The sequence below is a fragment of the Pagrus major genome, chromosome 5 (genome assembly GCF_040436345.1).
Source record: "Pagrus major chromosome 5, Pma_NU_1.0".
Taxonomy (NCBI): Eukaryota; Metazoa; Chordata; class Actinopteri; order Spariformes; family Sparidae; genus Pagrus; species Pagrus major.
In genome coordinates this window covers 12,169,690-12,195,560 of record NC_133219.1, presented here as the reverse complement: position 1 = coordinate 12,195,560, position 25,871 = coordinate 12,169,690, and the positions used below count along the sequence as shown (strand labels likewise).

General features: G+C 39.7%; 1 protein-coding gene across 1 annotated transcript in view; it reads right to left on the bottom strand.

Moving 5' to 3' along the window:
* The window catches only part of LOC140995489 (EGF-like repeat and discoidin I-like domain-containing protein 3), a 126,831-nt gene that overhangs the window by 58,537 nt on the left and 42,423 nt on the right, over window positions 1-25,871 (bottom strand). Inside the window, exon 7 of the mRNA XM_073465493.1 lies at window positions 22,907-23,037. Coding sequence (XP_073321594.1) covers window positions 22,907-23,037 — 131 coding nt within the window. The remainder of the gene's footprint in view (window positions 1-22,906; window positions 23,038-25,871) is intronic.

Below are 25,871 nucleotides of genomic sequence, written 5' to 3'. Positions count from 1 at the left end.
ATTACCATTTTCCCACTATTTATTTTCACTATTCTTGTGAAAAAGTCTGTCATGTTCAGTGATTGTTCTGTTGAATAATATACCAAGTTCTGCAGCAGAGACAACTTGGCTGTGCTCCACTGCAGATATGAGCAAGTCTTAACCAGCCAGCATTAGATTTTTGCACATTGCACAAATTGAATGAACCGCACCTGGACTCATTTACATCTGTAGTGTTAGTAAATAACGATGCTAAAGTGATAGCAATCACCCAAAATCTGGCACCTACTTCTGCAGTGGGCTTGGTAAATATCCTCAGGTTCTTGATTTTAAGCAACACAGAAACATAGAAGAGCAGACCGTCACCATATCATCAAGTTGCTCTCTGAAATAGCACCTCTCTGATCGATTTGTCAGACCAATAACAGAAGGTGACAGACCCATAATGCCACCCATCACACCCATTTGAACTTTATAGGTACTGTTAATGGAAGGAGGATTACAGAGATAGTTTCTGGAGGGAGAAAAGAAAAAGGGGGCAACTTTTGAACAATTTCGAACACATTTCTAATGATCTCCAAACTTGCCTATGGCTGCTACAAGACTTTTAATCCTCTAAAAACACACTGCGAGTCGTCTGTGACTCATAGGTACATTTTGGCTTCATGAATATGTAACCAGGCTTGAGATTTGGAAAGCTTAAGAAAGTGAAACATGATTAAAGTAAGTCTGTCACGGTGCTTCATCTCTCTGAGATTTTATCTGTAATATCTATAATAGTCACTTGGGCACATTTGTAATATCTCAAAATGTATCTTTTTTCCTGCGAATGCCTTATGCTCTGGAGAAATATAGTCATGGTCTTCACACGTAATGGCCACTGAGGTAATGTGACTGGAAGCAGTAGCGTCTTTAATCTGCGGCAGTGCAGGAAACTAAATAAATATATAAATAAGAAAGAGAGAGAATGTGAGAGAGAGATGAGAAATGTTTTGCGATTCACCCAAAAATCTGTAGGGGCCCTGTGAGACAACTATATTTGGGTGAAAAGACGTTTGATGAAATTAAGCTGTAAAATCTTTCCCAAAAGATGATAAAAGCGCTGCACAGGTTGAACCTGAGACGCACATCTATTTTGTTTTCATCTACCTGGTATGCATGAGGAGATATTTGTGCGTCTGCCTGGATGTATGGAATTCATATGGTATAGACATAAAGAAGCGTCCAATGCCAGGCCTGCTGTGTCTTGTAATGAGGCAGCTACATCCTGCTTCCTGCAGTTGAAGATGGAGATGCCATGGCATTTAAATGAAATACAGTAGGTGGTATGTCAGATGTACTGCAGATCAAATAAACAGCACAATACTAATCCTACTGATGTGATGTGACTCAATTTGAAAAAAACATTTTCTTGGGAAGTTTGAAAAAAACAATTGCCAGCGTGTCATCACAACAACATTTTCACTAAAAAACACGACTGTATCAACACACAATTATGCTGGACACTAAGTAGGTAGGTCAAACGCACACTGCAGGCTCCACTCAAAGTATAAATTATATCAGTGAGCGTGACAGATTCATTCATATGGCATTTCTTATAAGGCTGTTTCCCTTTTTTTTTTTACATCTTGCCATTGCACAAATGTTTTGTCATTGTCTGTATGTTTTTCAGTATCTGCTTCCCAAGACATCAAGGCCATTTAATAAATCCATTAAAGCCTCCATGCGTAGTTGGTTCACGGTTCCCATGTCGCCAAAATTACATCATGGTTGGATCTACACCGTCTGCAGTCCACTGGGGACAATTGTTCATTCTACGTGATTTGCATTATGTAGACTTTTGCTATATGAAATGACTGGCGAGATGCATATACATAATATGGACTGGGGCTTAAAACTAAAGCTTTAAGTGGACAAAATTGATTTAATAATATTACCAAAACAATAACAACCTCATGACATTTGCATATTCATTATAGAAATTTAGATATGAGAAGAAGGAAAACAGCTTTGGAGGTTTGTCCAAAGTGAAATTCAGTTGAAAAATGTCATCATGTTCTCAATCCCAACTCTTAAAATATGGCAGCTTAGTCAGCAGCTTCAAACTACGAAGCTCTACCTACTCCTCTGGCATAAGTTTTGCACATGAAGGGCTCTGCAGTCAAGTTAGCAATTATACGTAATATCTATGTCTGGTTAACATTTCAAAATAAAGCTGACTGACAAACTGTTTACTTACTGACTTTTGGACTGTTATTAACATTGTGAAACAAGATAGTTTCAGTTAGGTTTAGACTCCAAACCTGGTTAGGTTTAGGGTTTAGGGATCACACTTTGGATTATTACTCATGTAACATAAATAAGTTGTGTCATTTACGTATATATATTATATTATTATTATATACATTTAAAACAAACTTCTCTTGACTCTAGGTTACAAACAGGACGAAAACCCTGGTCTCCAGAGGGAATGACCCACCAGACCATCCCAACCATAACCTGACTCTGACTTTTCTTGCTCTTGCTATCTCTACTGCACCAGAGGGTTGCTTCAGGAAGTGACGCTAGAGGAGTACCTACAGTGTCAAACTTAGAGGCATAGGGCCACTGACCAGGTTGCTTTATTTGATGCACAGGGAGTAAGAATGGGCTGATCCTGAATATTCAGGACCAGGTATTTGATCTAAATCCTACCTTTCAGGTGCATCTAAGAGAGCTGATTACTCAAAGATTCAAGATCTGTCATCAGTGGGGTGGATTTAAGTGTTTTTTGGAGTGCTGCAACAATTTAACTGCTTTGCTGTAATCAGAAGCAACAATAACTGGATGTTATTGTACTTCTTCATAGTTAATTCCAGTACCTTCATATTTGTGAATGTGATTCAGAAACAACATGTTTTTAGCTAGTTTCCTCATGTCTCCCTGTCTTTCTGTCTTATGCTCCCGCCTCGGCTGTAACTGTGCTTTGATGAGCTATAGTACAGGACAATCTGATATGATTACAAATCCAAGTACAGCCAGTGTGACTAATACAAAATACTAACCCCCTACTGACAACGCATTATTAGCAAAGAGATGAACAAACAGGCACTTGTCAGAAGGAAACATCTTGATTATGAGAGGTTACTGCAATCAAGGGGGATTATGATTTAATTACAATAATAACCCAGGTGGAGGGGCTCGACGATCCTGTTAGGAACTGTTAACCTGAAAAATGCCATCTAGAGTCAGACTGATAGAGAAACAACAATGGCCAATCCTCATTAAACAATTCAGCTTTTCAGTTTTTAATGGCTCTAATCCTCAAGAACCACTTACTGTGAGCACTGTGACAACAACAATAAAAAACTAATACAGTTATTAATCAAGGCTACAGCATGGCCATATGAAACATTATTCATGCATTTCACTGCAGAGTAATTTGTACAGGGAATATTTGGTGTTTACTAATTGCTTTAGTGGAACACTCAAATGGAAATGTGATTTTATAGCCACTTGTGAACATTTGAGATGGATTCAATGCATTAGCTGAATGCATATCCATCTGTGACTAGCAGCATTAATATGAATATCTTAACATAAATGACACAAATGTCGAAGTAGATCTTAACTGAGTAAGCCCTCGGGTATAATATATGGAAAACAGAACAGAATGCACACTGTAAAAAAAAGTTTTTGTTGTTAACAAACAAATGTATGTATGTATGTAAATGTATGTAAAATGACTTTATACATTACATTAGACATGCAATTTCATAGTCTATTTTTGTAATTTGTGTATTTCAAAAATTCTGGTAGAATTCTGTAAAATGACAAAGCGACCAAGGGATAAAAAAACAGAAACAGGAATGTACATCCATCCATCCTTTAGTGTCACAGGGGGGCTGGAGCCAATCCCAGCTGACATTTGGCGAGAGGCTGCGTACACCTTGGACACGTCGCCCAGTCAATCACAGGACAGGAATGTGAAGCAGCACAAAAACAATCCTCACCTCATTCTGCACACAACACAACCCACAGTTATTTCACCACTGCAAGCACGCCACTTAGGTAAGTGATGCGGTCGTTACCCTTTCAGCTCATATCCTGCTTTGTTGCCACCAATACTGTAGGTTCAAATAGAGAGGTGAGCCAAATGGGCAGGCCCGTCATAAAGCCTGGAGCACAACATACCGGAGAGAGAGAGGGAAACACAGCTAGCCCTTCTCACAATTTGCTTCCCTTTTATAAGAGGCCATCAGCCCCTGGGAGATCAGTGCGGAGAAAGTGAGACTTAAAAGCGGTGTATTGCCAGCAAATCAGGTGGGAGAAAAGGGATTACTTTGGGGAATGCAGTTAATCCACCTGATAAAAACTACAGGAGAGAGGTGAGGGGAAGCATGGAGAGGTTGGGGGAGGCAGAAACTGTGAAAGAAAGAGAGTAAAGGGTGGGAGGAATGTACAGAAGGAAAAGGTGTGATGGCCCGGTGGTCAGGTAAATATACTCAATAAAGGCATGCATCCAAGGATTTTTCTTCACTAAAAATAAATGTAAAGTTAAATATGACTTTAAAGCCTATATATGTTAGAAGACACATTTTGCATCCGATGCCTGTAGTTTTATAGTAGCGGTGCTGTCTTGGTAATAATAGTTTAACAAGCCAGTTTGAGCAAAGATTTCTACAGCGCATGGAGACAATAAAACTAGCAGGCATGCAGTATAACACACTGGCTTTCCAATTATACTACTTAAATGACGCCTATAATGTTCACTTTTTCTTGAAACTATGCCAGGATGATGCTGCTTCAACAGAGAGTCTATTAAGTGGCATCAAATTGGACTGTAATACTTTGCAACAAGTATTCATGTTCTGTTGTCCAGTCATCACACACACAGTGGTGGCAAAGTGAAACACAACTTCTTCTTTTCTTTATAAATGAAAATTGTATTTTACTCCAGGGTTGGCTATCTGGACAAAAAAATAATACCAGCATTGATTGGATTGCAAAGCCAGACTTGAATTGATCCATTTGCACCTTTAAAACACAGAACTGCATTAGAGATAGTTCTTTTTTGGCACAGGCTCCTCATCCTCCATTCTGCTAGTCATAACTTACATTTCTTTATTTACAATACGTCACCCAAAGAAGAACGACATCACTCTATTGATTTGTTCACATAGCAAAGATACGCTAGTCAATGAGGTTATGTGAAGTTTGGAAACAGAAGGATGACGACATTAAATACCACAATCTCTGAAAAGTGAAAAAAAGTGATTGTGGACAATCGATCATGATATAAAATCGTCAGATCGCCGACCCGCCGCTGAAATAACTAATACCATAGATACTGTGTGACATCATCCTAATCCTTGAACACAGACAGACACAGCTTCCTGTTCCTAAACTAAAAGACACTGAACCATAAAATACATCAGCCTGTCACCGTGCTCACATCGGTTCACTGAAACGTCTCGCTTTCTGGCTTTGCTCCTCTACTGCTCTCTAAAAAGTGTCTCAGTCGGACAATAATGAGAACAATGAATACTGCTGTGTGTCAGGAACTAACACTTGCCGCGAGCGCTAAATTGGAGACGGTGTGCCCAGAGAGGAGGAACAGACCTGCATTTGGAGGGGTCACCTGTGCCCTCTACACTAGGCTGCACTGACCTCTACAGCTGCTGCACCTGCTACCACCACACAATAACACAGCCCGATGAATCTGCTTTCCAGTTCATTCAACAGAAAGGGTATTGTGTCAAATTTTTGCACAAAGTAGAGTTATTGAAGACGTAAATGTGCCATAAAGAAGAGGGGAAAAAATGATGAAATTCCATCAAGTGTACTAAACCTTTTGTGCTCATCTGTGTGGAAATAATTGCATGGTAATTGGTGTTGGAAGACACTTCAGATAAGAGGTTTGAGAAATGACACAAACCAAATTTAAGAGCAAATAATGTTGCACTCAGAAAACAGGTACAATGACTTTTTTCCTATTATTCTGAAAAGGAAGAAAACAATGTCTTTGATGACATGTTCAGAAATGTCGCTTTGACCTCCAAGTTTTCAAGATATGTGTCTGATAGCTGATCCAGCGGAGGCAACAAGACATAATGTCACTGTGGCTTACAAACCAAGAGACAGATACAGACAGTGTCATGTTAAACGTGTTGAGGACGACACCATTTAGCAATTTAAACTGACTGCTGTTGATAGTTCTGGCTACATTTTTTACGTTATTCAAAATGCTAGAGCCGACTAGTTGACAGTCAAATTGTAGCCTGCAGAATTACGTTTGCAAGCACACTTTTTCCATGTGGACAAGTTTGCAAGGTTATTCAACAAGACAGGGTCAAAGACAACACATGTGCTTGCAGAAAAAGAGACAGTCAAGCTAGGAAGCTAATGTTTAGTGCAATTCACAGCTCATGCCTCTTTTTTGTCTGTTAGAGGCTGCCCTAACCCTAACCCTGCTGTCAAAGAGACAAAATTATACCAACGATCCAACAATGCTTTATGCAAATTCAGTAAACAAACAAACAAACAATCAAAAAACATTTTGACTGGCTATATGCATGTTTTCCATCTATGCCGGCTATTTTCTGCAATAGAAGACGGATGGAATTTAATTTACAGAGGTGGTTTATATCAAAATAAGCACTGGACTTATTTGTGTCTGCAGTAGCATCAGAAAGCCCAAACTTGCCCCAAACAACAACATAAATCACACAAATAATTGATATAAATGCCTGCTAATAGCTTGTAATCCTCTCACACTTGTTAAGCCCCCAAACTTAATTAGCAGAATGAAAGGTAGTGTCCCAGCAGTATTGCCCAAACATCTCACCCACTTCCTTCATTAAATTACAGTCAGATGTTGGGTGAATCTGAGTAAAGCACTCTTCCTCTGCCAAGACACTGTAAGCCACACAATTGGAGGTTAGTCAAGGCTATGCTTTCATGTGGCGATGTCTCATCGTGTTACATCTATGCATCTGGACTCAGTTTAGCCCTCATGCACGTTTATCCCCTGGGAAGTTTCATCTTATCTGTTTTTATGAGCTAGTGGACCGGCAAACGTTTGGTGAGCAAGCGGATTCTCTTGACCTCTCTATCGAGACAAGAAGCCGTGGTTTGACCTCTACGGTCACTAATGGACAGGGATGAAGTGGACAACCGGTTGTTTATGCCTGCTAGGTAATTAACCCCCGACCTTGAACACTCGTACTTCCTTGGAAGTAATAATGCAATTTTTTTTTAAAGGGTTAGGTTTTCCCATGGGACAGACTACTGCTGATGCTCATCTATATGTTGTTTTTAGGTAATTACAATAATATACTGCAAATATACAGCACTTTCAAAGCAAAGTTACAAAGTGCCCTGCGTGGTTGAAACAGGCAAATAAAATCAGACTGCAAAAATATACATATAAACTAAACTAATAATATAAATGAATAAAATACCCAACAAAGACAGGGACAACAACAATAATAATAGAAGACTTAATAGAAGATTTTGGGGAATTATTTAGGCTATATTACGATACACAATATATATCTCCATATTTTGAAATCTCCCCAATAGAACTTACTGTAATAAATACTTGTACTGGGCTACGAAATCAAATATCATGACATTTATGACTTGACACCTCAATATCAATATTGTAACAATATTATTTGGAGTATTGGTAAGTTCACAAAATATCAACACAATGACATTATTTAAAATTAAATACTCATCAGTAGTTCAGAGAATTACATCACTTTACTGTTAATACAGCCTTTTAAACCAGGAAAAGACAACACTCATGCCATATCACGATATACAAAATCTAAGAGGATATACTGTTTTATATCACAATAACGATATATATCATATATTATCGCCCAGCCCTAGGTAGGGTTGTGAAATGTTATTTAAAAAAACCAGTGTTGATCAAACACACACAAATATAAATTCAAGCACACAGACACATGATCCCTGAAGAGGAACGAGGACAAAGGACTTGCAATGGATTCATTTTAAAGATTCTATATATTCAATCAAAGCATTGAAGTAATAAAGTAATGCAGTGGCTTTTTAAACTAAGTTTAATATATGATATTCAGGCAGGGAAAGTGAAAAATGATTGCTATCCATCGGCACGTACAATTAATTCATCTGGGGAAAAAATGAAAAACACAGTCAATGATTTACATTTCTTGAATGCAAGTCTGAGTAGGAGGTATCATTAGCTTATCTGTGAAAGAGCACTTTATTATGAAAACAAAAATGTATGAGAATTTCATATCAGAGGATAAAGATCATTGATATATTTATATGGGGTTCGCCTGAAGGACATAAAATATAACACTGGCTTCGGGCTCATATATAATGTACATGCTCAACAGCACATGGTTTCATTCAGTGACCACCCAGACGCATCTGCAGGAGAAGAACAAGACATAACTTGAAAATGTATGTAACTAAAACAACATGAAAACAGCACAGCGTAATCTACCATCGACAGTACTGTTTTAACACCATGGTAACAACATACACGTGTTCGGCCAATCATAGAGTTCCAGTACTGATAAGAAAATCATATCTTGTTCTTTCCTGTCTCCCATTCCCTCTGTGATTAGCGTACTCATCAATCCTGTGATGCAATTTCTCCTGTGAATATTACTCCCTTCCCCCCCAACCAACCATTTTTTGTCAGTTTCGATGTAACACAGCACCTGCTTGAAGGAGGTGGAGATAAAAGAGCCACATGCTCACGTCTCAGCGGGAAAGACTGGACACCTCAGGAGGCTGTATGTTCAGAATGAGGGCTTTATTACATGTAAAAATCAGATACGCGATATGTTTTCATCACATGTCAACTCGCCTGCTTCTTATATATGCTTTCAGAATTGAATGCTCACTGTAAATGCAATATATTTGCATGCAAACATACAGGTATTGTACATACAGTATACAGTATATATGCTGAATTGATTCTTGCTTGCCTGTGTGAATTCCAGTGTGGATAGCTATATAATGCCACTGTACCCTAAGAAGTGCTGACACCTCCTCAGAGCTGCATCTTCCTATATGGGCGTTCGGCCTTGGATGCTGTGTTTGACAGGTCCTGGTGCAGTGAAATGTGTCTACACTACACAAGGCCAAGACAAGCCCTGTCTCCCCAAGTTGAGTCAGAGATAGAAGACGGAACATGGAAGTGCCTGTCTCCACTGTCAATCTATCCTGTCAATCTATCCGAGCCTTACCCATGCCACTGAAGTGACTATCACCACGTCAGACGGGATTCCTATCCAGAGTCTGATGAAGTCACATATGCAGTTGAAAGAGATGTTTTAAAAATCACCCGATGTGTCCATGTGTTTTCACTCTGATATGTCTCAGTCTTGGTCATGCACATCTTGGCTTAGCATAGGTATTGATTTTATTGATCTCCTATTCAGGAATTTTTAAAAATCTCATCTTATATGAAGGCCAGTTTTCACAGTGGTACATACTGCATGTTCCAAGGGATATGATGATGCACGAGGTTGTGAATTTAGGATTAAGAATAGTGAATTCCAAGGACTTACTTTTTTGAAGTGGGATTAGTCCACTGAGAAGTTATTCACAGCAGCACTCCAGAAGCCCTTGAAAAGGTATCTTAGGATGCATTGCGGAGAGGTTCTGAGAAGCAAAACACTCATCATTTCCAAGACATGCAGACCAGGGGGTAGGGGGGCTCCTCTGAAACTGGGGTGTGCATAATGTGAAGAGCCCTCAGCTCAGAGACAGAATGACACTCAGAGGAAAGCCTTAAGTGTCATTTTAAGCTTACAGATGGAGCCTCCACAGCAGGTGAGTGAGGGGAATACTGATCCATCGCGGAACAACAGTGTGATCCACAGGCTCTTTAACATCGCAGAGGTTCACTTACTGGGATGTTTAAGAGACACCTAAATGGTTTGAGATGCAGACAGAAAGTGGATGAAGGTGACGGGCAAAGAGCAAGCACGGACTGGGGTTAAATAAGGATAACAATGAGACATCTGCTCTTACAACACCACAAACTGCAAGAACTGAATGTGTTAACCCAACATATTTAAATATAAGACACTGTTTTTAACATTATTGACAAATGTATATCGGGTTTCAGAAACATGAAGGTATGATAAAGCCTAAGCTCAGCGCTGCCATCTAGATAGCAAAATAAATCTATGTTCATCATTGTAGTTTGGCATGCTAGCTAGCTCTAACGCAATGCACACGCAGCAGCTTTGAGCTCTCCCATACAGTGTAGATTTTTTATTTTCCGAGAGGTTTGAAGTGCAAGAAGCTGGAACAGAAGGCTCTACAGAGAGTAATAATAGAGAGTAATAAAGACCGCTGGGAAAATCATCGGAACCCAGTTACCAGACATCAACGCCATCTACACCTCCCACTGCCTACAGTGATCTCACGGCATCATCAGAGACCATTCACATTCAGCCCACACCCTTCCCTTCCCTTCCTGTCCCGTACCAAGCCTACTCAACTCCATCACCCCCTGCACAGCCACGGACAAGAACTCTGCATTCTGAGTCATATTTGCACTACTGTTACTATTACAGATAACTGTGTGTTAATACGTGCTGATTATCTTTTATATGTATTTATTTTGGGTAACTATTTCATTCTATTTTTTAGAACAAATAAGTGTTGAAAGTTCTTTTAAAACCTATTTTATTCTTAGAATTGGTATCTATTTGTATCTACATTGATCTCATATTCTGCACTATTCAGCTTGGAGGGATGCTTCACTGTTTCTTTCCTTTGTTTTTTTTTTTTTTTTTACTCTTTTACTAATATCGATATCAGCATCAGCCCCAGAAATTGAGTATCAGTCAGGCTCTAATGGTGTCGGATTAAAGGTTGGTGGTAATGCAACTAATCATCTGGAGAACATGGATATGCATAACAAATTTCTCTGCAAAGCGTTGTTGAGATATTTCAGTAAAAGGAATAATGTCGAACTCCTGGTGGCCCTAGAGTAAAAAGTCAGGGGATCACCACAGTCATTGGAGTACATTATCTGGCAACCATGTACCAAACTTTGTACCAATCCATGCTACAAGTTTGAACACGTAGTTGTAATGAAGAAAAGATCATCAGGCATTTTATCCTCTAGGTAATCTATCCAGTAGTTGACAAGAAATGTCAGTCTGAACCACAGACGTCAACCTCATGGTGGTGTTGGAGGAATAACCAAAGTCAGTAGGATTTATTCTCTGGTACGAATAAAACATGTACATTCTAAAGTTGTCAAGATATTTCAGTCTTCTGGTAGCAGAACAGCCAACAAGAAAAAGAAACTAAATTATATTCAAGATGAGAGCACATCGGCCTTCATGAAGAGAAGTACTGTAGATATGAAGGTTTTATTACATTTGGCTTCAAACATAAAAAATCTGAAGAAAAGGTTGCATCATGGCCGAATACTGTATTTTAAATCATACCCAGAATAAAAGAGTTTTGATGAGGGTCAGATTCTGACAGAGAGTGATTTCAAATTGATTTTATTAATTCATTTCCTCGCTGGACCTCTCATTGAACTACCCTTTTTAGTGTCTAATCAACACAAGAGAAGAATCCATGAATGCTCCTTTAAAAAAGTACTATCATGTCCATACTGGCCATTCACACATCCATATACTTTTGTCTTATGGTTTGCAAACTGCAAATTCTCAAGACTACACACCTTAATCTTCTTTTTCGGTCTCACTGAATGAACTCTGTCTGTGGTAAAACAACACTGATACTAATTTGGCCACACGCTGACCATCCTGCATTAATTCAGCTCTGTGTAGTCAAGCTGAACATTTATCAGTGTTCTGTTTTGGTTTGCAGCGCCAGCAAAAAGCCCTGGGCAGGACTGAGTCTAACTCTTTTCCACCACCTGGGATTTGCAATGCATCTCTATTTATGCGTTGGCCATCTGCCAGCAGGTCCTTCCTTACTGCAGGGGCTAGGAGGTGACAACGCAGCTCAGGTGTCCGAGGGGGCCTTACACAATTAGGCCCTGGTAACAGCTCATTCCCTAAAACGCCTCAACAGAAAGGATCAGCCAGGTGAATGCATGCTCAGGGACTGGGAACAACGGAGTACAGGCTCCTTCTTTTGGCAATTTTCATCTTATTATTTTCTTGCTGTTTATCTTCATAACATCCCAAGTACACATTTCAAAGATTTTGTTACTCGTCATTTTCTCTTTTAATCTCAACAAACATTGCTGAAGAAATCCAGGTGCTCAGAAACCCTCAAACAAAACTGTGCCTGCAGCACTTTGAGGCGTACACATTCCTCCACAAGTGCTGCCCTTTTCTGAGAAGACTTGGTTTTGTTAACAAGACTGCACTTTAAGCCCCCAGTCTGACCATTTTATATTAAGGCATTCTGTGCATTAAATTTGGTTTTAACAGCAAAGTTACAATGTGGGAAAAACTGTCCTGCCTGTAATTTTGCTAGCTAAGCATCACCTTGCCAAACAAGAAAGGTCATCTTACTGAAAGTATGTCTGTACAGCAGTTTTTGTTCATCAGGATTTGCAGAACTGAGTGCTTACTGAAGTGAATCAGGAAAAAGGTAACATACCACCTTTATATTATCAGTGATGAGTCAGAGCACTAGCAGATGAGGCTGACATCGACAAGATCAGGGCTAAGCACAGACAGATCCTGGTAAATAGTGTCTGTTGCCATTCCTTGTATAAAATGAACTCTGGATGAATATATATATATATATATATATATATATATATATATATATATATATATATATATATATATATATATATATATATATATATATACACAAATGGCAAAAAGTGGCCATAAACACCTAGATACCAGCTTGTTTCCCCAGCTTGTTATCCAAAATGCCCTCTGACAGAGATGAGATAGGGTCAGCTTCTCCACGGATGGAGAAAGGGGCAGCAGGATACCTGAGAAAATAGATATTTGAAGTACAACACTGAACTGTGACCGGGTCTCCTTTATTTTTTGGATGTATCTACACACACACACACACACACACACACACACACACTGAAAGTAAACAAAAGCTATAGACAAATAGAAAAACACTTACACTGTTATCATAGTATACCTTACTATACTCTAAACTGTACAGATAGGCCTTGTTCTGAGATGGTCTATTGATTAAAATCAAATTGCCAGGAAAAATGTTGGCAATGTAAGTTTCTGCAATACCACTGATATTTTGAAACTTTACTTTATTTCTTTATGCTTCAACTTGTATGTTGTAACCTTAACAACGCTGTGCTGACGTCCTGCCACTAATATCAGTTATTTGTCACCGTATGACACTTGCAAATGTGAATGTATCATTGTTATGCAGGAACTTTAAGTGCCAACACTTTATGGGCTGGCAACTGCATTTACACTGTTTTTACTCTGATTTAAACAATTCAGTTGCTTATGGCTGATTCAGTCCAATGGACCATGGGAGTGACCGATGTGACTGCCTCTTATTAAGACAAAATATAGGAGACACTAAGAAACTTAACTCTCATATAAGTAAGAAGTTCTTATCTTGCCGGCAATTAAAAGCTGATTTCCTCACTGTGTATATGGTCATGGCCCAGTTGCTGAGAATCAGTAGCAGAACTATCTTTTCCCTACATATTCCATATATATTGAGCCCCTTTGAGACACACTGCAAGGAGATATAAACAGTGTTGTCCTTCACCAAAGCCTGAGAGAACTCTGACTTTCAAGTCTTTTTTCTCAGGTCTCCTGCTGCCCCTTTCTTCATCTGTGGAGAAGCTGACCCATGCCAAAAGCAGGAAAAGGTAGGCATTATGTATTGGTGGAAACACCAAGCACATGTACCCCCAAAGTAGGTGTCTAAGACAGTAGAAATTAAGTGGAAATGTGGATTAAACAGGCAAAGTTAATGTGATGCATATCTCAGTATGAGTGTCTAAAAAAAGCCTTTCTGGGTCGTTTGAAAGCTTTTGTGCAAGACCGAATATATCAATGAGAATATCACAATAACATCATCGGAATCATTAAGAAGGGCAACTATTCATGTGAGAAATATTTAGTATATTATTTTCTTTATTCTCTCCTTCATTCTTTTACTTTAACAAAACTGCTAACAAATGCTGCGTGGATGCTGATGCTGTGTTTTAAGATATCACAGCTGTTTTAGATATCCATCTCTATTTATTCAAACAGATAAAAAAATAAAACATGAAAGTCATCTGAAGGCCATTTCCACTGAACAGATTATGAAACGCGTACAAGAGATGCTTTGCTGTTTCCCTTCCAGTGACACAAATGTTCTGTTCTTTGAACAAAAGAAAGACCAAATGCGCAGTGAGCTAAAACAACAGGACTGCTGGCCCTCAAGCATACCCATCTCTCCATTTTGATCTTCAGAGACTCCTGCGAGACAAAAGAGAGTGTGCGGACACATTCGCCGTCTCTCCATGAGTCGTTGATCATTGCCGTCTGATGGTTTGGCTGTGTGATTACGGTCACTTCTTTTGGATGTTTGGTGGACTATACAGACCCTTCCCCCAGGATCCCTCACACTCATCCCTTCCTGTAAATGCAGCTCTCTACCACAGACTGAGAGCAGTGGGTGGGCTGTGGGATAGTAGATGTAATGTTGAGAGGGTGTGTCTGGAAATAGCCATGTCCTCCACTCAGCTCTTCATCACAGTAATGCAGGAGTGGGGAGAGCCTTGAGGCTGCCAGTGTTCACAATAGTTCTGAGGCCAGCTCAGGTAGTGTGGGCACATTCACAAATCTGTGATACATGGACGACCTTGGGGAACTATGCTCACATTATAAATAATGTCACACAATACGACACACAAGAAAAACACTGAAAACTTTTTGGAGAATAACCCAAATAAAGGCTATGGAATGGTGCAGTACTGTTATGCTGATATTACATACTGTTAGTTTGAATTAAAGCAACACAATCACCAGTTGTGTGTTTGTCACCCAGATTAAAAGAGTCCTAAAGTCCTAAATTTGAAAATAGTTTTAAGTATTCTGAGGAAACAAAGTGCTGGTGTAAGTTATTCATGCTAAGCTATGCATATAGAAATACAACTGGTGTGCAGAGTAGCATGTTGTTAGTAAAACTCTCCAACTCTAGTTACCCAGAGGCTGTTAAGATGAGACGGATTTATAGTCACATGAACAAACCTCAGGCACTATGACTAAACTGATTCCTCTGTTTATTTTGAAAATAGGTTCACTGTCTGTGGACAAAGTACTCCTTCTGCCAGTTTACCATGGAAAAGTTTTTCCTTAACAAACTTTTTCACTAACTTATAGTCGTACTTAAATCAATCTTAATCCGTTTAGCTAAGCCTGCCCTGAAAACGTTTTTTTTTTCTTTTCAAACTCGAAGTGAAAATACGCCCTAAAACTAAATCCAACTATACTTCTCATATGATCTAAGACAGTTAGCGGATTTCTGCACATGAACAACTTTCCCCTGAAGCGCTCAACAAAATAGCAACAGCACTTGGAGTGGAGCTTTAGCGCAGAGATTACTAAGAGGCTGATTTTGTGGACACAGTGGCAATTTGCAAGATCATTTGTTGGAAATATGGATCCATTTTCTGGCTCAGAACTGTTGTCCTTTCTGTAAAAGTAACAGGGAACAGAAGGAGCAAACAAACACTCATTAAGTGTTTTGGACTGTGAGTGCTGTCAGAGGTGCAGCTCCAAGGAGTGATGGTGCTAACACTGTTGATGAGGCGGGAGCTCCCGGCATATTTTCAGGTACGTCAAAGAGCTGACACGTGAACTGATACATGCCTGTGAATTTTCATTTAACCATTTCATTGCCTGTTTAAAGCATGAGCATAAACATACTCAAAAAAATGAATTCCCTTTTACTTACTGAAAGGATTTTTAAATCCTGGTGAGCAGCAATTGACATTTAAGTAAAAGAGAGGGACATTTTCATGCTTCATCGTGATCTTTGCCAGAGTCACTTTAGCACTGCTGCCTCACAGTTAGAGGGAAGTTATCTCCCTCTAACTGCCTCGATCATAGTGAGAGGGAGGGAGAAAAAAAACACAAGCCAACCAATCTCTCTCCCCCCACCTGCTGTCCTCTCTCGCTGGCCTCCATGGGAGGAGTGAAAGGTAGGCCGGCTAACAAGAGCTTCCTCCCTCCCTCCGTCCCTTCCTCCACCATCACAACACACCGTGGATGCGCCTCTACAAAGTCACCTCCTGTGAGGCAGAGGCAGGAGCGAGAAGGGCAAGTCATTTTTCCGCGTGAAGAGGCGCAGGTAACCACTCAGAGGTGTGCTAGTGAAGTGAAGCGGTGGGCGTTCACGGGGGAGGAAATGTTGCAGGGAGAAACTGTCTGCCTCTGAGTTGCGCCTGACAAATGGAGTCTATTGTTGTAGTCAAATGTTTGAGGGTTAAGATGTACATAACCACTGTCCTTTTCATACTCATTCATGCTGCCTCAGGCTGTAGTGCTATCGTCTATGCTATCATTTTGTTCTCGAGTGGTAAATTAAGCACAACAAGCAGATGAAGGTGGGAAATAAGTCAGATCTGTATTTCTCTTGTTCACTTTCCATAAAAGTTTGTGTGAAGGCGTGAAGTCAAGAGGGCCTGCTGAAACACTGGAGAGATAAAAAATTAACAAGTAAAGAAATACAAGCGCCACTGGTTTAGGGCTGCACTATACTGGAATAAACTGAGATTGCATTTATTTATTTTTTTATATACTGTATATTCTGATATGGACAAATGCAGGAAATTTAACCAGATACAGGCAGTGTAGTATTTGTTACTGCACAACTACACAATATCCATAAAGCGACCCGTGTAAGTTTACCATGACTTACACGGATACTGGTATATGGTCAAGTGGACAGAGAACAGGTGGAGAGGTATTCAGGAAAAACAAGCCGTTTCTCGATAAACTTCGCACATGGACTTGTGTGTTACAGGTGTGTCATTTACCTGTAATCCACCATCTCTAACGATGTTCAAATATACTGTATGCTGAACCTGCATGGAGGATAAACAGACCTTCCAGCGCTGCTGAGGGTGGTAAAACCCTACTACAGTATGTGTGTGCATTATAGGTGTTGGTGTTTCTTACTGACCAGCCCCACCAGAGCACATTGGGAACAAACCAACTTTTTGTGTCCAAGAACTCCTAAGTCAGACTACATTTTTTAAAATCAGATGAACTGCTCTTGTACATAAGTCATTACATGAGATTCTTGTGAGTTTTCCTTTTCTATCAAGTAGCCAAAAGGTTCTGTTATGATGTGTGACATATGATGACATTGTGCGTCTCGTAATGCGAGTCTTGCACATGTTCACATCGCAATGTCAATTCTGAAATGAAACATCTAGCAGGCCTACACTGAATACCTTTTTACTGGCTGCATAGCACACACAACAAGTCACTAAAGCAGTCCTAAATGTGGTACAGAGGAGTAAGCAGAGTCTCGTTTTTTTTCTCTTGTGCTGATGAAAGGCAGTCTGTGATCTGTCCCAGGTGAATTAACTAACAGTAATGGCTCCTTGCGGCTTTCCATCGGGCCACAGCTATAAACACCGACTGATTATCCCATGGCAAGAAGCTGTGGAGGCAGCAGAGCTAATACAGCATGATAGCGACTGTCAATACATGATCAAATACAGGGCCACGCTTTAAAGGAAAATCTCACACATGCTACATTTAGCCTCAATCAATCCTGCTCTGTTGGTGTGTTTCAGATAGAAAGGCCAAGAGACACACATCGATTAAAAGCGAGAGGGAATCTGCTCAAAGAGTTGCAGCCTATGTATGGATGGAAAGAGAACGAGATAGAAAGTGAACACCGGTCATCTAAGAGACAATTCAGACAAATTAACTTGTTAATTAAATGTATTCCTTCACAGTGCCTGTTAACATTTCGGCACAAGTAATCACAAGCCAAACACACTGACTCGTACTGTGGTTTCTTTATTAGCTTTAATTTTCTCTTTGATTTGCAGTGAGCTTCACATCCAGTATTACAGAGTGAGCTTCAGGGAATGAGACAAAACCAACATCTTTCAAAGAGAGAGAAGAAGAAGGAATGATCAAGCGTCACTATTTTATTATTGCTGTGTCAAATGAAACCTCACCAAGAGGTGGCCTTGAAACACACGACCGTTCATGGTGAGACACTCCAACAAATTTCTGTGCAGAAAAATAAAACACCACCGGTAAAATTTCAGTTTATACTTCATTTGTCCTTGACAGACTGAGAATGCGTGCCCTAAAAATGATCTGCAACCTCATGTTGACTGAGGCAATCAGTCCCAATCTCCACACTGTGACAGTTCATTACAATGTTTGGCTGCCTGCCCAATAACATGGAACTTGTTCTCTCAGGGACGTGATGCCACACTATTCGAAAGATGAATGACTAAGTGATGATAAGGCCTCTAATAATAAAAGCAGTGACGCCGAGCTGCTGAAGTTAACCCTGGTTTTCTCAGGTGGTGTGAACAGTATTCGCATGTTTTAAGTGATGTTACAAAAGCGGAGTCCCATTATGAATCGAAAATGCAAAAGATATCTTTGGAATTTGACATTTAAGCAACATTTTATAATCTAGATTGTGTTGTATAAAATGATTGAAATCACACTTTCACAACTCTCACTTCCCTGCTGTGACCTCACACTGACTTCTTTTCCTGAAAACGGATACATTTGTATGCCTATTGTATTGGAGATAGAAGTTATCACTATATTGACATGTATGATCCCAGTAAATCATTTCCAGTGAGAAACAAGCTTAGAGACTATATTTACAGAGGCATAAAGAGGGCTGACAAAGAGCTTGACCTTAAGCTCAATATCAGCAAAACCAATGAGCTTGAGAAGTGGGTGGAAAAACATCACAACTGGATAGTGGAAAAGTACGCACCTATATCACACATTAGTACAATGTCGGCCATGTGAACTGGCTTATAGGTGTAGAATCCCATTGTGTTAATGAAGACACAAAACCATAAAGTGTTTATTGTCTCGGTGTGGCCTACAGATGACCCAGATGACCCAGCTCCTCAATGGCCCTTGACCTGAACCTCATTCTGAAAGACATGGCTTTTCAACAACATTTGAAGTTTCCAACTCTTTCCTTACAGACCATGTGTAGAGCAACCAAAAAAATCAATGTACGGCAACTTCCTCAGTCACCATGATGTGATTCAGGTTGTGACTTCACTCATCCAACATGCCTGCAATCAGCTCATCACCTCTCTGGTACTTCAGCCCCGACTATTCATCCATTTATCGCAAGACCCTTTTTTAAAACTATCCCTTTTGTTGTTGTCAAGCTTTTTATTCATATTCCCTCCCCTTGCATCAGGATCACCTCTCACCTGCCGATTCTAATGCAAAACTTCTTCCTGCATACTTTATGTGTCTGTGTGTTGCCGGGGCTCTCCTGAGAAACAATAGTCAGAGTCGAAGTCCTTGTATGTGTTCATACCTTTACAAAACATAAAGTTTGTTCAAGGTGATATTAGTGCAGCTCCTTTAAACAAAAAATAAGAGAGCTTGCTTTTAGTTTTCTTTTAATGCTCTTGGGATTTACTTAAAGTTATGCTCAAGTATACTTGGTTCATATCCTACAAGTATACAAGTATACATATATATAATGTTTTGATTGCAATTAACCAAAGAAAAGTTTAACTGAGTATTCTTACCTAATACAGTAAGTTTCTGACCTTGTAGATGATGGTTTAACTATGGACATTTGCTGCAGACGCTACAAATTCGAAAACATGAATGCTTCACTGACCACTAATTTCTATGTAGTTTCTTTTTTAGTCAAAGTGAAGAGTTTGCAAACTTTGAAGAAAGTCCCTTGAGGTGTTCCTGAGATCCTGTGCTCTTGAGAATGGGATGGACATATAGACAGACAACCTGAAAACATAATGCCTCTGGCCACGGTGCCGACGCGGAGGCATAAAATAAACTCAACAATACAGAGTACATAAAGTACAGGTCTGCTCATCAAAGGAGTCTAAAATAGCTCGTACTTATCCTACAGTAGCTGTCCATGTGCGACATCATTGCGGGCTTTGCTTCATAAAACTGGTCTAACAAACAGGATATGTACTGCATGTATTTAGGATAACGCTCAAAGGTGTGAAATTGGATTTGGCTCCGACAGAGCAAGGAGATAGTAAGAGCAACATTAAAAAGCCCACACATATATTATGTTATACCTGTATAATACACAGTATAGACAAAGCCATACACTGATCAGTGCCAATACCGATTTAAAACACTGGATTACTGTAGATATCACTTACGATAAAGAGTAATCCTTCAATCCTGAATACAACTCGAAATAGCTTCTGTAAGTACAGTATCAAAGCAAAAGGTTTGTTCCTGACTCAAATTTTCTTCCTAGCAGCAGACATCCATTCTTTTGCTTCAGCAAATGCTAGTTTGAACCCGTCGTCAGCACCTAAAAGGGTAACATCATTATGTACCCATTAAATTGGTTGATATCAATCAACATAACACACGCATTAAGACAGATTGTTCAGCTAGACTAAAACGCCCCCTGTTTTTGTGCTGTTCCTTGTATCCTACAGAATTTTTTCCTAATTGTTACCCTTTTCATTGAGCCATTAAAACCCAACACCATACCATAACAAAGTCAGCTACGCTATCAGTCTATAGCGGTAATTATTTATATGCCTTTATCATTTAATTGCAGAAATTATCCAGACACTAGATGTGATTATTAATGTCTTCAGATACAAAATCGTTCATCCTTTTCCTTCCTCCTCTCTGTCACCCACTCCCTTCCATTCAACTGTAATGACCGTGAGGAAAATTGGCAGACATTAATGTGTATTCAGCCCATATCGAATCAGTTTCTCACCACCCTAAGGGCTTAATAGGAAACAATAACTGAATTATGACATGAATGCTAGCCAATTGCTCACAATTCTGGCTGGAAACAAACACAATGGCACTGTTGATATAGTGACTTGCTCCATTTCCTTTTATGTTTTGTACATTTTCATAGAATAGTAAAAAAAAAGAAAAAATGAATGTGTGAACAAATAATGACTGACACCGACTGTCCCAAAATATAAAGCCCTTTCTTCTCTTCTGTTTACCTTTGAATTGCTGTCTTTAACCTTGGTGTCAGTGAGGCAAGAATAACAAGGCAGGTATAAATGGTTTCTGTAACTATTGGCTAACATCTTTCTTTCTCACTGTCTAGCCCTCTTTCTCCGTCAAACCAATAATGATCCACCTCCCCGCACAGTCTGCACCATGATACATTAAATCCATTACTTACAAGCACACCTGCGATGAAGGACAACTGTGGTGTGCGGGCTAATGCAATGCTCTGCCAAGCACACACACAGGCAGGGCAGCCACAGGACTTGGCCTATATATCACACTGCAGGATTTAGCTAGATTTAGCACTTACAGACAAAGCTACTTGCCATTTCCAAATCCTGCGATCCATTCAAAACACAGAAGGTTTTGAAGCCAAGATATCAGTGTATAGGTTTGATGCCGTGCTTGTATTACCAGCTACCTGATGTTGACTCCACCTGTTATATTCATATTTTCTTCTGTGAACAAATTGGCACATTAACAAGGTTTTACTTCCTGATGTTAAATAACAGATGTTCTTGTAAGTGGAGCTGTGAGTACTTTTGACACAAGCATCTAATATTTACAGTAGTGTTGTGGAATTGACTTTGAAACTGCTGAGAACAGTGACTTCTGCAGAGAATACTTAAAAGGGAAACAGACTGAGTCAGAGAAAAATGCCTTGACTTTTTGAAATGTCAAAACATCTCACTCTGGCTGCTCTGCGAACAGTTATCAAATCACACAGCTCAGTTGCATGTTGTGGAATCTTTTGACAGAAAGGCTGAAGAATGCTTGGCAACAATGATCAGTAGAAGTTTTTGTTGTTTAAAAGGATAGAGATGTTGCTGGTTTCCCATCACTTTGCTGTCTTTCATTGTAAAATACACCAGGAGGACCTCGAGCTACATCATGGTGCAATGCCAACAGTCCACTCATCGTATCTGCCAACACTTCTGTTTGAACCCTTTCTCTCACTTTGCTCCTGATAGGTAATTTCTCCCATTAATCTCACAATTTCAAAGTGTCTCCTGTGTTTCAACTTCAGGGAGGGATTTCTGCGCCGTCGCAACTGAACCCAGAGGCACAGATTAGTGTGCGCAAAGTACTCTCTGCTCTGCTCAGTCTGCCGCAGAAAATGGATCATACAGGTCCCAAGAAGAAGAAATATGCTTCCAAATTTCACTCCAGTCGGTGCAAGACATCCCTCTTTTCACAGGGCCTGCCGTTGGCAGGTATGACTCACTTTTGTTGGGCAATGTTGATGTTTTTTATAAGGTAGTTTCTGGTTTTTCTTGCACTCACATGTGCTTGTGCCTCACATTTGCGTTTGTGATTACCTTTGTGCCCAGTTTCAGCTTAAGAGTTCAGAAGGTGTTTAAAGATAAAGCGTAAATTGTACTAGGGTTGAGAACAATACTCCTGGTCTAAGATACAGTTTTATCTCATAGGCAGCAGAAACCTTCTACACTAACCTTTACTGTATTAAGAGCATGCCCAACAAAAGAGAGCAAATTCAGCATTTCCTTTCTCTGAGAAACCCACTATCATTTTGCTGAACTCGTCGTTTCCACAGCGATTTACATCCTGTCAGCTGTTCAACATTTGTTCACAGCTCAAGGTCATTATTTGTGTTGGGAAACCTAGATAATACAGACAAATCACACTTTGTGGAAATGTGTAAAAGGAGGAACAGATTTTTGACAACCTTACAAACTCTTTGATTTCTATTTAGGGATAAATGTAAGCGTATCGCAGCTCTTTAGAGGAGCGAGGAAGAGAGTGGTCCAACTTACTGTGTTGGCAGTGAACTCCACTGAAGCCTGGTGGACACTTGCAGACGTAACCAATGAAGGTGTCGCCCCTGTAGGTCTCACTGACCTCACATGTTCCTCTGTTGTGGCAAGGGTTCGGATGGCAAGGGCCTGCGAGGAAAAAGAGTAGAACACTGCTGAGAATCTGTTTTATGCCACTATTAAGACGATGAGAAGATGGCTGCATCTTTTACTTTCTAATTTACTGTGCATACAAGTAAAGACAATTCTAGGTAATGGACTCATTCTGGTATAGAAAACCACTTTTCAGTGATGCATGAATAAAATGAAAATTTCCATGCCAACAACGGCAAAAATCATTATTACGTGACTTTGGCCAGACGATGTTTCCAGTAACACATGTAACTAAATGAGCATATTGCCTACAGCATTGAGATGCATTTGCAGTCACAAAGTTTAAATAAATAAATTACATTGTGTTGGCTCTCGAGGGACAGTATGTAAGTAAAACAGTTTGACAGGCAAAACTGAGGATGACAGGAGAGCAGGGAGAGGCTGGCTTTCAGTGACTGCTGCTGGTTTCAGTGGTCTGGAGGGCAGCCCAAGGCACCGTCTAAAAATCATTGAAAATGTCCCCTCCAGGAAGGCAACACTTTATCCTCATAGTGTCAAGAGAAGAGCCCAAACTAGCTGCAAGGCATAACACAATCAGCTAACATGCATGTAGGAAAAGCATGCATGCTAATGCACACAGTCTGGCACACATACATAAACACATTAGAGTGCAGGGCAGAGTGAACTGCTCAACCAGATATGGGTTGGCTCAATAAAAAGTAGAATAACTTGAATTTTGAACAGAAAAGTTAGTATAGGAGGGAATTAGTAGATTCAGAAATAAGAACTGAAATAATAAACAAGCCAAAATTGCTCAATGTTTGTCTCTGAATCCCCTGACTCATATGGCAAGTGATCAATAGTGTGCTGTATTTTCATTCCACATTGTAAATCAGTGTTCTGCTCCACTGGGTTTGAGGCACATAACTGGATAATTAATAACTGGCCTACTGGTCAGTTGGTGCTGTTAGTTATTCTTTATGTAACAGAAGGTGCAGTATAGTGGCCAATGCTCAAACAGGCTGTGAACAGTGCACAGAGCTATCACAGTTTTTTTTTTTTAGTAGCTATTTCACCAGTCTAAATTAATTAATGATAATAATAAAAGAAAAATGTAAAAAATAATGTTTTTTAATCAATATAAGATGTTACAAAGTGGTTACATGGATATTTATTCTACCCCCTAAAGGTACCCCTGTGGTGTATTAGACGCATTTTGAAATGGCGTTTGTTGGCAGTGAACTGTATATATGTATGTGTAACCAGAGAAATTACAACAGAGAGCCAGACCACTTGAGTCATTCTGAATAGAAAAGTCTGTAACGCCAATGGCACATATACCGCCCATTCCCCACAAAAGCCAATCGTCTGCTTTATAGCACCTGAACCGTGAAAGGACTTTGGTGTAACTGAACTCTACATAAGACATAAGACTCTCCGGCCTTTCTCAGTGCTCATAGTACTACTTCTTATTGAATTTTGCCATTTACTGAAAAACTCCCAAAAAGTAGCAAAATATACAGTCTGAATATTAATGCACAAGTTCACTTTACCAAAAAATAACTTGCCCTTTAGAAAGATATGGATTCCAATGATTGCTTTCAGTCATTTATGAATGTATCAGTTTTTGCCAAGTTTCTATCAGTTAATATGTATTTGCTGATGGGTATGTTGCTTTCTTTGTTGTTTAGTGTACTCAGTGCAGAGTGCTGGCCCACTTGTTAAAAGTTTCCAGATGTTGCTATTCCACACACCACACATTACAACAGTTCAGCACTCCCACTGAAATCAAAGCATGCTGTACCCTGCACTAGGGTCAGAACAGAAAAGGCTCTCGGGCGCAAAATCTTCAAGGGAATTCATAGCCATCGCCACAAAGCACATGTGTTCCTGCTGTGTGTGCAGCACCCCATTCATCATTACCATTGTTGTGTCTTAAATATTTGGGTGTGGTGAACACTGGGAAACTTTGCCGCCACTAGTAAATTGATGCTTTAGGGATTTATAAACAAAACATGGAATTTCAATCGCAAAAGTTATGCTGGTTATGATTAATAACTCAGTTGGAGCTTTTTTTCCTTCTCTTTTTTAATTATTACTTTAGAACCAAAGGTGATAACAACAGCTTTCAATCTCATTACAACCAAATTCATATATCAAAGAAATATATTACTTCATTGGCAGTGCCCACAACACGATGCCACATTACTGCCATCTGAAATCTTGTCAGACTAACCTGCAGCGTGTGGCCAAATGTAAATGACAAGGCCTTGATGCACGGTTATTGGTTTCATAACTCAGGGGCCTGCCAATAGCTGTCTCATCTTTTAAACATCGAGTTATGCGCTGCCACAAGGCTGTCAAAACTTGAGATTGAGATTGGATTGGAAAACTTTAGAAGTCTCCCATCGGATATTAATGCAAACTTGGCTAAAGCTCAGCACATGTTGAACATTAAGTGAAAAGAAAGCCTGTGGTTTGTGTGGTGACTTATGATCTGTCCGAAGCTTCTAGAAGTCTGTCAACACAAGAACCAGGAGAAGGAGAACAAATTTGATTCCACAAGACCTTTTTTAAAGCTTCCTGCCTCTTGATGCATTTCCTATTGTAGTGTCTTTACTGTCATATTTTACCGTTGACAGGTAAACTGTGCTTTGACAGGTCTCTTATTTCATTTTAAGTGATAAGCAACAAGAAGAAGTCTCAAGGGTGAGACTATCATGCCCTCTTAAGTCAATTTGACAAATGAACAGCCATGAGTGCAAAATTCGACAATGTCAAGTCAACGGGTACGGCCTTGGATCGTATACTACATCATCTGCTCAACCATTTAAGGCTAGCCCCGACTCAGAAAATGTTTGGGCTGGAAATG